General features: G+C 36.0%; 2 protein-coding genes and 3 pseudogenes across 2 annotated transcripts; all 5 read right to left on the reverse strand.

Moving 5' to 3' along the window:
* Positions 1–760: 760 nt before the first annotated feature.
* On the reverse strand, positions 761–1542 carry LOC110417633 (auxin-responsive protein SAUR21-like). The gene has a single exon (XM_021430086.1). It carries the CDS (start codon positions 1435–1437, stop codon positions 1147–1149), a length of 291 nt encoding a protein of 96 aa, XP_021285761.1. The 5' UTR covers positions 1438–1542; the 3' UTR covers positions 761–1146.
* Positions 1543–3208: 1666 nt separating this feature from the next.
* Positions 3209–3795, reverse strand: LOC110417625 (auxin-responsive protein SAUR23 pseudogene; annotated as a pseudogene).
* Positions 3796–6908: 3113 nt separating this feature from the next.
* Positions 6909–7866, reverse strand: LOC149527122 (auxin-induced protein 15A-like). The gene has a single exon (XM_089783824.1). The coding sequence runs from the start codon at positions 7344–7346 to the stop codon at positions 7107–7109; it is 240 nt and encodes a 79-aa protein (XP_089639950.1). The 5' UTR covers positions 7347–7866; the 3' UTR covers positions 6909–7106.
* Positions 7867–9277: 1411 nt separating this feature from the next.
* Positions 9278–10211, reverse strand: LOC110417632 (auxin-responsive protein SAUR21 pseudogene; annotated as a pseudogene).
* A 1189-nt stretch (positions 10212–11400) lies between these two features.
* On the reverse strand, positions 11401–11917 carry LOC110417629 (auxin-responsive protein SAUR21 pseudogene; annotated as a pseudogene).
* Positions 11918–13949: the final 2032 nt, after the last annotated feature.

The raw sequence follows: 13949 nt of genomic DNA on the forward strand, positions 1-13949 counted from the left end.
AATTGTTGCAGACAAATAAAGAACGAACGATTGGCAGCCACACCTCGAACGTTTGAGCAATCAGCAACGTTTGAGGCTTAGAGAACGATCTCGTAGCCTAGCCATCAATGTTACAAACATTGCAAGGAAAGGACCACAGACTTTATCTTCATTATTTTTAAGGCCATTGCTTAGTAATTTATTTCTTATCCGATCTGAAAACCAAACTAATCTTCATGCTTTGGATAAATTGAGAATTAAACAAAAACAAGTAAAAAGTGTTCAATTCAAATCTCAAAGAGAATTTGGTGCCTCTTGTCTCTATTTAATCCATTATAAAATCATTTAAGGGCACCTAGACAACGATTACTTGAATGTCTATTAAAAAAAAAAAAGGCCATGATGATCATTAAAAAGGTTGTCATAAGTGAATTAATATATGTTTGCATTGTACTGATGAGTTAACCAGCTTAACGAGTGCCTATAAATGGAAATAGAGCTTTTGGGTGATGAAAGCTGCTGTACATGGGTTAGGGTTAATATATTGAAAATTGTGTATAGAAAGGCAGGGTTAGGCTACTGGCAATATTCTTGCAAGTCAGTTTGCCCAGGAAAGTGCCCAGGCTGAAGGGTCCTTAGTCCGGCTCCTTTGTCTTGGCATGTATGAGGGGTCTCCCCTGTTTTGACATGAAGTGAAGCTAATTTTTCAGACAAAAAAAAAGGAAATAGAGATGACAAAAATAGAGAAAAGAAACAAAGGACTTAACATTGATATTTGCAATTGATAAAAAAATAGAATAAAATTTTCTTGTTCTCTTTTCAGAAAAATACAGAATTACAGTATGATTCTTGGTTCATGGCTAATTGAATGGATTATGTCCAGTTGTTTTCTCCTTCTCTGGCTCTTGTCTCTCATGAGGCTTTGTCAGCCCTAGTTTGATCCGAATTTTTCAAATTCTTCAACCATGGAATTGGGAATTGGAAGCATCTCTTTTGGTTTTGTCCAGCAAAAACGGTAAATCTCCCCTTTTAAGTCACCCCATGGTACTTGAAAAATGAATGACCTTTCCGTCATTGAAAATTGCGAGCAATTGTGATTCTGGGCAGAAGCGATGAGTCGTCCATCTTCCATTATAGGCAATCTTCAATGGATTGACTTGCCTGTTCTTACCCGTTCAACCGGGAAGTGACGTTAATGAAAGTCTCTTCGCCGCATGGAATTGTCAAACCACCCATAGGATGATCAAAGCCAAACTCTTCTTCAGCTTTACTCAGCAAAGCTTGAAATGAAGGTTGGTTCAACAGAGTTAGTGGAACCACAAATCTCTTCTTTTGGGTTTCTCCAACATAAACTGCAAGGAAGCCTTTTGGTACTACATCTCCAGTTGTTGAGGCTGCTTTACTTGCAGCAAAAACTGAACGGCGCAAAATTTGCTTAGCAAGAAAACGAATAGCCATTGCTTCTGATGATAAATTTGAGTTTCAAGCATACAAAAGATTAAAGAGAATTGCCAGATCAAGAAAACTCGTGAGTTATGTATGATGAGCCTGTGACAGAAATGAGGGAATATACATATATATAGATGGAATGGTTGAAGCCTACAGGAAATGCTATGATTGTTGAAGTGAAACTGAAAGGGTGAGAATCATTTTCTGGGGTTTGCTTGTTTGGGACGTAATTCGTGGTAGCCTCGGCCTTCACATGGTGTTGTTTACCAGCTAATTAACAAAGATGGGGCCTCGGGATTTGTATTGTATGTGTATGTTGAGAAGCTAAAGGCCCTACAGTGTAGGATGAAGGCCAATGGTAGACAAGCTAAAGATTAGGAATTGACAGTTGGATGCTCGATGGCCGTACATAACGCTAACCTAACTGTCTGTCGTTTTGATTAGGAACATGGTAAAGAAATATGTTTCGTGAGTTTCTATTTGAAGAGAGAACTTATTGACGCGCTCTAAAGAAAAGGGGAAAAGATGGTTGGCCTAGTCCTTGTCTTCCTGAAACGCATAATTCATCTGGACATTCTATTGTCTTAAATTAGTCTTATTTATTAGATTTTTTAGTAAAATCTTTACGTTGATTTATATTATTTATTTTCATATTTTGTTAAAACTAAGTTAAGATAATTTGATCTTAATAAAGTGGACTAAACTCTAATATTATATGTCAGTTTAAAAGTGTAAGTTTGTATAAGAAATCCTAAATCTTATGATGAGTGAGACTAAGGATTCACAATATAAAGGTAAGGCTAAATCCCCTCTCTTATCTACAATGACATAAAGATCTTACTCATTGAAGAATCATAAAATAAAAAAAAGAAAGATCTTAATACATCGAGTATCAACAGTTAATTTGATTAGTATTATTTTTACTGTATTATTTTCATTATTAAACTATGGATTAGATATTAGGTGCGTTCCAAATTTCTACTATGTTAGATTTTGGATTAGTATAAATTATTTACATATAATGTTTTTCGTTATTTTCTTTATTAGGATTTAAGGAATGCAAATTTAAGGTTGTCAAACAATTGGGTGCAATGACACTTTCTGAAATAGTTTCCAATTTTGAAAAATTTTGGGGTTGATCTTGGGTTTGAATTAACTAAAGTACACTTAGAAATCCAAAGATTTTATTTTATCTCTTAATAATTTGCTTAGCAAAAGGAAAATTTTCAAACTGATAAAGTCTACTAGCCTGCTCCTTCACTCCCCAATTAAGAGGGCTTGTACCTGTAGATGCAAAATGGGTTGGGCAGAGGACCTTTTCACTAAAGGGCCTGTCCTTATGAAACTCGAGCTCGTTTCAACCCAAATTTGATCTAAGCCCATCTATCTAAAATTCGTATCTTTTCTTTTTTGTGGGGGGTTTTGGATTGCCAAGTTATTATTGCTTTTCAGATTTTTGTTAGTTGTATCCGATAATTAAAGATTGACTTACAACAATAGCATATGTTATATTCTTGACATTGAAGTTTTACGGTAAGCTGTCAATGCTATTACTTGATTGTTCCATGTTTAGACACGAAAATTGGAGATAAGTGGATTTTGATGGCAATGGATCCTCACAGCTTGTTAATAACTCAAGAAATTGAAGGATTGCAGTCATTTTTTATTTTAATGACTAATAGTACTTGAAAATTCGTCATTGTGCAACTTTCAAAAAAAAAATGTAGCACTCTATCTGGGACAGGAGCAATGTTTTTAATTAGAATAAGAGAAAGTAAAATTTGATAATTGAACCACTGTAAGTTGTATTAAAAAGATTTGTCAGAAGGGTATACATTTGCTCATCATCTCTTTCTGCCAAAGAAACAGAAGTATGTACATCAATGGACAAAAAAATTGTATCTGTTGGTTACTTAATTTTAGCTGTAGCAAGCTCATGCAAGCGGGAAGTCAGATCAATGAAGACTTCTTCTCTGCAAGGAATTGTGAGACCACCCATAGGATGATTGTATCCGAATTCTTCCTCAGCAATACTTAACAATTTCTGAAATGAAGGCTGATTCAAGACTGAAATTGGAACTACAAATCGCTTCTTTTGGCTATCCCCAACATAAACTGCAACGAATCCTTTGGGAACATCCGATGAGGTGGAGGCTGCTTGATTTGCAAACAGTTTAGATTGACGAAGAATACGCCTAGCGTGCATAATTCCAGGCACACGGATAGTCATTTCCAATAGTAATTTGGAGTACGAGGAAGATCAGAGAAGACTAGAAACTAGAATGCTAGGATTTGCTATTAGAGGAGGATGTGAGAATGCCTTGGCTGCGGTGTGGATAATGCACTTGTATATATAGATGGAAGAATGTATATATGAAACTAATGACCTGCAGATTGAGTGGTCAAGATGCATTCTGGTGGGGTTTGGTTGAAAGACATACGAAGCCCAGAATCACATGGCTGTGTCTTCCAACAAATCATCAAGAAATAAATGACTATTGAGACTGTACATTAGTTAGAATGCATTATTGCCCAGCAATCCTCGAAGAATGGCCCACTTGAAATCAAGGAGATGTAAGATAGTAAATATACATGTGATTTAAATATATTTGGGGTCGACCTAACAGACCTCTTCATACGAAATTTTGTCTGCATAAATTGGTTATCGGCCCTGACTTAATTGTCGTTTGTTCATATCAACAGACCATCCAGTTGGACTAGCTTTTTGGTCCTCCTGAAGATTTAAGCAATCTTGCTGGACTTTTTCCAAGGCATTTATACAGCCATACAAGATGCTTAAACAATAACAAACACCAAAGCTGGCAGCCGCTGAAGTACTATTTATAACATGTCCCAATTCAAATCACATGCTTGTGTTCCTTCGGCGGATTAACTTGTAAGACAAACCTTTCTGAAGAGCGCCTGAAGTGTGTCCTACAAGCTGCAATCAGACCTCATCAGAACCTAACTAATTGCCTTTTATTCTAATCGTTGTCTATGTCTTGCTGCAATCAAGTTATGCCCTGGGAGAGAATGATTAAGCCTGACGAATCACGAAATTCTGGTATATGTCGCCAACTATATGGGTAACCTTACAGAAGAATCCCTTTTTTTATTATTTGATTGTACAGAAGACTCCTGTTTTAACCCACATTTCTGAGCATATTTGTTGCGTTATCTGCATATATTGACTATAAAAGCCTCGTTCTCACATCGTTGTTATCCCAACTCTGGATAATATGTAAGATCAAAACTCAAAAGGAAATTAGTTGTAATGTAATTAAGGACAGATTTAGAGCATCAAGAAAAATTCACTCTCTGTAAAAAGTTATGTGACCTGTAAATTGGATCTAGTTTTGGTAGAAGAATGAGACATAGAATTGTAGTATCGAATGGCAAAATATACATGATTAATGACATCAATATATTATATAGACATTATTTAAAAAGAAAACAAAGATAGAAATAGAGGCCAAAACTGAAGTAAAAAAGTTCATTCATCTTCGGATGGTGAATTTTGACTATAATTTTCCTTGACAGAAAAAATTAAATAAAAAAAATAAAGAAATTTACAGTAAGTTGGAGTACGTAATACTCTTGATGCAAAACTGGGGTTGAGATTTTTCAGTCAAAAAAGTCAGAAAGTCATTGTTTTCTAGACTAGCCATCATCGTATCTGTGTTGCCTCTCTTGAGCCATTCAAGCTACAAGCAAGTTCAATGACGGCTTCTTCTGCACAGGGGGATTGTGAGACCACCCACTGAAGATCAAAGCCAAACTCCTCTGCCAGATTTAGCAGTTCTTAAAATGAAGGGTTCTTCAAGAATGAAACTGGAATCAGATAGCGCCTCTTTTGGGATTCACCAACATAAACAGCAAGGTGGCCTCTGGGTATTTCTGAAGCTGCTGTCACTCTTTGGATAATTTGCTTAGCATAAACAAGCTAAGGCTGCTTAATAGCTAAAGCATAAAAATAATAAATATCAGACAGTGGGAAGCACCCTTTCTATTACTATATATAGAGCAAATGGTAAATCCTACATTCCTACGACAAGTGAATCGAAACTTGTCAATGTGGTCCGTTAACATATATCATGTGAGAACCGTCACAATTCACATGGATTTGCCTTCCAGAAAGTGAACAAATTTGAAACATAGAATTTCATATTATTTCTATTATTTTGAGATCCATGATCATAATTCATAACCCACCACTTCGCAGAACAAACCAGAGGCTGTCCCACCCTGAATTACTATCTCTTTGGACCAGCTGCTGGTAATATAATCTATCAGTTCTGTTAATGGATGAATTGTAGGGGCAATTATGTGGATTAGTTTATATGATCAAGTCAACATTTGCATGCAATCCACTTAGGACAAATATTTTGCATGCAATCTATACCCTCTTTATTTGCAGCACCACTGGACATTAGAACAAGGAAGTAATCGGCTCATGTGATGATGCTGCTCGACACAACCTAGAGAAGTGATTATAAAAACTGGGTTCTAATTCCAACGGATGAAAGATTTTATGGGAACATTAAGCCACCAAGCATGTGATTTGTTCTCAGAATGATCAAATCCAGAAAAAATTGTCAAAAATTGAATTTCATTCTATCAGTCAACTAAAAAAATACAGGTGCAGAATGACTGAAAATATAAAAAATAAATCATTTTCAAGTTACAGGTCAGGGACTTTATTTTTCTTTCCTTGAACAATGTTGCAGCAATAGTACATGGGTGAATTCCTGAGCTGACTCTAGGAGTGACTATTTGACTTGTTCAACGATCTTGGTCATCAGAATGGAGATGTTGCCCAACCACATTCCGAGTATATGGTGAAGGACTACCATTTTAATCACATGAAGTAGAAAAAAGAGGAGTTGGTTGTCCCCTGTTCAACTCAAAACGGTATAAAAGCTACTTGATGATGTTGCATTGCGTCATTTGTCTAATTTCTTTTGAAAAGCATCATTTGTCTAATTAATTGGTTGCAGATACAAGAGTTGAGTTAGAGAATCGCAAAGATGGTAATGGAATCATGTTGGTTTCAATGGAATAATGTGAAACAAAAGTTTGGATTAGGAGAGTTTAGTTTGTGATATTTCTGATAAATGTGGATTGCCCCCCTACCTCTTTTCTTTTATTTTATTGCCTTGAGCCAAACTATATGATTTAACCCCTGCTTTGGAGGTGCTATAAGTTATGTCATCCACTTGTAAAATAACTAGTTGGTCCAAAGGGTTCAAATCATTATATATATCTTAATTAATTGTCAAATTTACAGATGAAAATTTCTATTTTTTATCCCAAAAAGAATTATGATGGATTTAATCTTTTGAGAAGGTAACTGATACCTAAAATGAAATTAGTAGTGTGAAGTAATTTTAGATAAAAATAAATCATGTACAATTAAATTAAAGATTAAATAGGAAAAAGAGACAATAGAAAATTCTAAAAGAAACAAAATTTCAATTGAATCATGCTTTTCATAATGTCATTTTCCAAATTGATTGAGTGGTTTGGTAGAAGTTACAGTAATACCATCTCTAACTTTCCACTTAGGGAGAATTATAACTGCTCCCCAAGGCAAAAAGGATGGGAAAAACAGTTTGTTTACATGGTATTAGCTTGCTCTACAAAATTGCATAGGTTGATTAGTGTTAATTCTCTCCTAATCAATGCAAGCGAGAGGTGACATCAAGAAAGACGTCTTCATCACAGGGAATTCTGAGACCGCCAGTTGGATGACTATAGCCGAACTCTTCTTCTGATAAGCTGAGCAGATCCTGAAAAGAAGGCTGGTTCAAGAATGACACTGGTATCACAAACCTCTTCTGGTTTTCTCCAACATAAACTGCAAAGTAGCCCTTGGGAACTTTCGTAGCACTAACAACACGAGGAAGGCGGATAGCCATGATTTTCGTGATGGATGTGTGCCTTTGGAAAGGAAGACGAGGAAGATCTCAAAAAGCTTGGAAAGCGTTGGTAAAGAACTTTACTAGTACTTGAGAATGTGAAAATATGTGTTGCCAATGGACTTTTTCGTACTTGTATATATAGATGAAAAGGGTACAAGGGATTTGTTTCCTCTATTAAGTGGGGGATGTGGAATGAGTGGTGAAGGGGCAGTTGCTGGGGTCTGAACAGTAATGAGAGAGACAATGGGTTGATGAGGGGATCACATGGTGTTGTCTTCTAACACTTTATCAAGAATTCCAGCAGCAAAGACTGGAAGGAAAAGTTTGCCTAGCCCTTCCGGCAAGACAGACCGACCTTCAGGCAAGACAGACCGACTCAGGACCCACTCAAATATGGAAGATTTGGATCCGTTGAAAGCTTTATTTCACAGTAGAAGGGTAGTACTACTACGCCATTTGTGGGCAAGTCTGAGACAAAATCTGTCAGATAACATTGATAGGAAACGTATAACATGGGTTACCGTGACCTTCTATGTTGACCTGACTCGAAAAGGAAAACATTTTTGGTTATTATGTTTTGGTTGTAACAATTTGATTAAAAATAGCACGTAAGTGAAAGAGATTGAAAGTTGATCTTGCCTTAAATCATCTGTCCAGAGTGTGGATGAAATAGAGGGCAGGAGGCACAAAATTCTCTTCGAGATTTGAATCCAAGATTTTTTACCCTTTTGAACATTTTTTTAATTCTGGTATTTTTATGAAAAGAATTTGACACTGTAGCTATAAATTTTTTTTTTAAAAAATTGATATTTTATTGATGAAAAAATTGTCTTAAACTTAATGTAGTAAAAGACTCCTTTAGGTATAGGAGCTAGCTTTGTAGAGTAGGAACAAAAAATACATCTCTTCTTAATTGGACTAAACCGAACTAGTCCTACTAATTAAATCGAAACAATCAACTTCTTAATTGGACTAAACAACATGTTATGAATTAATACATAATCTAAGAACTGTGAAATAAATGAGAGAGATGTTTAGGTATATATGAAACACTAGCTATTTTTTTGATTTTTCTGGCTGGTTGGTTAGAAGAGGGCATTTCTACAACAAAATATCTAAAATGCCTTTTCTTTGGGCAGCAAATTTTAAATCCAATTGCATTCAACCCCCTCGCCGCCCCACACCACACCACACCCCCCACAAAAAAAAAAAAATCAATGATATTGGCATTCAATGTTCCAGGCATTAGCTTGCAAGACAAAGGCCTGTGAAGTACGCCCTACTAGTAGCTCCAGCCACAACCAGACCTACCACGAACCGCCAAATTAAAATTTGAAGAAGTGATCGAATTATTGCAGACAAATAAATTAGAACCACAGATTGGCAGCCACCTCAAACTTCCTCTGCAGCTGTGAATGTGGTTGCATTTTAAGCAATCAGCGACGTTTGAGGCTTAGAGCATGATCTCGTAGCGTGGGTGTCGATGGTGCAAATCTTGCGAGGGAAGGACCACACAGTTTACCTTCATTATTTTTAAGAACACTTACTAATAATTTACACCTTCTCCGATCTGATAACCAAACTAACCTTTATCTTTTCAATAAATTGAGAATTAAACAAGATAATTTAAGGGCAAGATCGATTATAAAATAAGATAAAAAAAAAAAGAAGAGAACCTGCTTTAAAATGTAAAAAAGAAAAAAAAAAGGGGAAAGAAAGCACTAGACAATGATATCTTGAATGTTAAGCCTTATATGATCCTTCGCTTTTTGTAGACTTCAGGGTATAGCAAATACGGCTTTGATGACCATTAAAAAGGGTCGTCATAAGTGAATTAATATGTGCTTGCATTATGATGAGTTAGCTAACTCATGCGAGTACTTATATCACGGAAACAGAGATTTTGATATTTGCAATTGATAAATGAATAGAATAAAATTTTCTTGTTCTCATTTCAGAAAATACAAAATTACAATATGATTCTTGGTTCGTGGCTAATTTGAATAGATTATGTCCAGTTGTTTTCACCTTCCCTGGCTCTTGTCTTTCATGAGGCTTTGCCAGGCCTATTTTGATCCCATTTTTTCAAGTGCTTCAATCATGGAATTGGGAGTTGGAAGCGTCTCTTTTGGTTTTGTCCAGCGTAAACGATAAATCTCCCCTTTAAATCACCCCATGGTACTTGAAAAATGAATGACCTTTTGCAGATGTTCCACCGTTGAAAATAGCGCGCAATTGTGGTTCCGGGAACAAGCGATGAGTCATCCATCATCCATTATAGGCAATCTTGAATGGACTGACTTGCCTATTCTTACCCGTTCAACTGGGAATTGACGTCAATGAAAGCCTCTTCTCTGCATGGAATTGTCAAACCACCCATAGGATGATCAAAGCCAAACTCTTCTTCAGATTTACTCAGCAAAGCTTGAAATGAAGGTTGGTTCAAGAATGTTACTGGAACCACAAATCTCTTCTTTTGGGTCTCTCCAACGAAAACTGCAAGGAAGCCTTTTGGTACTACTTCTCCAGTTGTTGAAGCTGCTTTACTTGCAGCAAAAACAGAACGGCGCAAAATTTGCTTAGCAAGAAAACGAGTAGCCATTGCTTCTGATGACAAATTTAAGAGTTTCAAGTAATAAAAGATTAAAGAGAAATGCTAGAAAAGGAAAACTCGCGAGCTGGGTGTAATGAGTCTGTGACAGAAATGAGGGGATATATATAAATGGAATGGTTACAGGAAATGCTATGATTGTTGAAGTGAAACTGGAAGGCTGAGAATCATTTTCTGGGGTTTGCTTGTCTGGGACGTAATTCGTGATAGCCTCAGCGTCACATGGTGTTGTTTACCAGCTAATTAACAAAGATGGGGCCTCGGGATTTATATCGTATGTGTATGTTGAGAAACTAAAGGGCCTACCGTGTAGGATGAAGGCCAATGGTAGACAAGCTAAAGATTAGGAGTTGACAGTTGGATCCTCGACGACAATAGATAATGCAAACCTTAACTGTCGTTTTGATTAGGAACATGCTTATGTAATATGTTCTGTGAGTTTCCAATTGAAGAGAGAGTAAGTCACGACACTCTAAAGGAGAGGAAAAAAAATAATTGGTCAAGTCCCTGTTTTCCTGACCAACATGATTTCCCTTTTCATGGAGACATTCAATGGTCTACGTTAATGTTATTTTCTTTAGGATTGTAAGGAATGCAAACTTAAGGTTTTCAATGTTTGTTCTGAAGATAATCAATATTTTGAACAGGATTATCACAGTCAAATCAATATATTTTTCTTTTATCCTAAACATAGATTTGGGCCTTGATCTTGAGGATTCAAAGATTTTATTTTATCCCTTAAATTTTTTCTTAATTAGCAAAATGAAAATTTTCAAACTGACGAAGTCTCCTATCTCTGCTCCTCTGCACCCAAATAATAGGGCTTATACCTGTGGATGCAAGATGAGTTGGGCAGGGAACTTTTTCACTAAACCCTATGGCATATGTTGCCCGAACTCGTTTCAAGTCAAGTTTGACGAAAGGCCATCTTTTTCGAAAACCTTACTGTTTATTTTATTTTTTTTAAAATGGATTGTCAAATTGTTACTGGTTTTCATGATATTTTTATTGGTTGGATCTAGTAATTAAAAATTGACTAACAAGAATTGCATTTGTGATATTTCAGATTTTTTTTTCTTTTAACATTTTCTAGTTTTTACACACTTATTTTCGTGGTAAAGCTTAGATTACTTTCCTTAGAAAAGTAGGTGGGGTACAAGGTTTGACTTGGAGTTCTGCAATAAGCTTCCAATGCTATTACCCAATTGCTTCAAGTTCAAACACGAAAATTTGAGATAAGTGGATTTTGATGTAACGGATCCGGACATCTTATTAATGACTCAAGAAATTAATAAGTCGTAGTTATTTTTTACTTCAATAATTAATAGTAATTGAAAATTGTCATTTTTTGAAAGAAAGGAAAATATTACTCTATGTTGGAAGGAACAATATCAATAGAAACAATGTCTTTAATTAGAGTTAGTGAAAGCAAAATTTGACAATTGAGCTGCTGTAATTTGTATTAAAAAAATTTGTCACAAGGGTATACATTTGCTCATCATCTCTTTCTGCCAAAGAAACAGAAGGATGTACATGAATGAACAAAAAAATTATATCTGCTGGTTACTTCTAGTTCTAGTTAGCTAACGCAAGCGGGAAGTGAGATCAATGAAGACCTCTTCTCTGCAAGGAATTGTGAGACCACCCATAGGATGATTGAATCCGAATTCTTCCTCAGCAATCCTTAACAACTTCTGAAATGAAGGCTGATTCAAGACTGAAATTGGAACTACAAATCGCTTCTTTTGGCCCTCCCCAACATAAACTGCAAAGAATCCTTCGGGAACATCCGTTGAGGTGGAGACTGCTTGATTTGCAAACAGTTTAGATTGACGAAGAATCTGCTTAGCATGCATAATTCTAGGCACACGGATAGCCATTTCCACTAGTAATTTGGTGTATGGAGAAGATCAGAGGAGACTTGAAACAAGAATTCTAGGATTCGGTAGTAGAGGAGGATGTCAGAATGCCTTGGCTGTTGTGTGGTTAATGCGCTTGTATATATAGATGGAAGAATGTATTTAGGAGACTAATGACCTGCAGATTGAGTGGTGAAGTTGCATTCTGTGGGGTTTCGTTAAAAGACAAGAAGCTCAGAATCACATGGCTGTGTCTTCCAGATCATAAGAAATTGGTGACTATTGATTGTAACGTGCATCTGTTAGAAATTCTCAAAGAATAACCAACAATTAATGGACCCATTTGAAATCAAGGAGAAATAAGAGAAGAAAAGCTACTTTTCTTGTAATTCTACTGAAAATTGACGATGACATGGTTAGGTAGTAGTAAATATATGTGTGATATAAATATATTTTGGGTCGATCTAACAGCCTCTTCATATTTAAGCAATCTAGCTGGACTTTTCCCAAGGCAGTTATACAACCGTACAAGAAGCTTAAACAGTAAAAAACACCAAAGTTAGCAGCCGCCAAAGGAGTATTTATAACATGCCCCAACTCAAATCACATGCATATGTTCCTTCGGTGGATTAACTCGTAAGACAAACCCTTCTGAAGAGCGCCCGAAGCGTGTTCTACAGGCTACAACTAGTCCTCATCAGAACCCAACTATATGGTTATGACTGACGACTACAAAATTTCTGGTATATGTGAACCCTTGTGTTTTTATTTATTTTGGGATTGTACAGAAGATTTCTGTTTTAACGCACATTTCTGATGGCATATTTGTTGCGTTTTCTGTATAAATTGACTAAATAATAAAGCTTCGTTCTCACCTTTTTGATATCCGAGCTCTTTGGGTTAAGGAGAATTACGATGTCAGGTCAAAACTGTTAGAAGTTGAGCTCTGTCTGTGCATGAAATGGCTATTTGCGCCAATGTGTTTTAAAGCAAGGAAGAAGAATAACAAGTGGTTCACTTAAAAATGGAACCTATGCCGCACCGTTTCTAAGTTGTCTAATTAGTTTTATTTTATGCTTTGTATTTTAATTTTATTAGTTGTTAGTGGCTCTGGTAAAACGACCTTGTAACCAGGTACGAGCCAAGTAGTGGAGAGTGGATCCGTGTCTCACTTATTATCATTGGTCCATGTTTGTTTACAGTTTTATGCTAATGCTCTCTCTTTGTAATTGGGTTGACCTGTAGCCGTGTCTTTCATCTTCTCTTCCGGAGACTCGAATTTTTCTCTATTGGTTTCATTCTTCGGATAATATTATTATTCCCTAAAAAACTTAAAATTTATCAAAAACTCAAAAAGGAATTGAGTTAAAATGTATTAAAGGACAGATTTGAAGATAAATGTAATGGCAGGATATGTATATAAGGCTGTTCAATAGCTAATGCATAAAAATATACATCAGATAGTGGGAAAGCACCCTTTCTATTACCATATATATAGAGCAAATGGTAAATGCTACATTCTTGCGACTAATGAAGCGAAACTTGTCAATGTGGTCCATTGACATAAATCATGAGAGAACCATCACAATTCACATGGATTTGCCTACCAGAAAGTAAACAAATTTGAAACAAATTTCCGTAATATTATTTCTATTATCTTGAGATCTATGATCATAATTCATAACCCACCGCTTCGCAGAACAAACCAGTGGCTGGCCCACCCTGAACTGATCTCTCATTGGACCGGCTGCTGGTAATGTAATCTATCAGTTTTATTAATGGATAAAAATTGTAGAGACAATTATGTGGATTAGTCTATTTCATCAATTCATCATAGTCAACATTTGCATGCAATCTATACCCTGTTTATTTGCAACACCGGCAGACACTAGAACAAGGCAGTCATTGGCTCATGTGATGATGCTGCTGGACGCATCCTAGAGAAGTGATGATAAAATTTGGGGCCTAATTCCCAAGGATGAAATATATTTTTTTTTTTGGAAAGCAAGGATGAAATATTTTATGGGAACATTAAGCCACCAAGAATGTGATTTTGTTTTCGGAATGATCAAATCTAGCAAAAATGTTCTAAGACATAAGAAGATATAGCATTTCATTCTATCAGTCAAC

Source organism: Theobroma umbraticum, unplaced genomic scaffold (genome assembly GCF_002168275.2).
Source record: "Theobroma umbraticum cultivar Fairchild unplaced genomic scaffold, ASM216827v3 scaffold_50.0, whole genome shotgun sequence".
NCBI classification, from domain to species: domain Eukaryota; kingdom Viridiplantae; phylum Streptophyta; class Magnoliopsida; order Malvales; family Malvaceae; genus Theobroma; species Theobroma umbraticum.

Bases quoted from the DNA above. Each gene is read 5' to 3' on its own strand.
- LOC110417633 (XM_021430086.1), bottom strand. From the start codon at position 1,437: ATGGCTATTCGTTTTCTTGCTAAGCAAATTTTGCGCCGTTCAGTTTTT.
- LOC149527122 (XM_089783824.1), bottom strand. From the start codon at position 7,346: ATGGCTATCCGCCTTCCTCGTGTTGTTAGTGCTACGAAAGTTCCCAAG.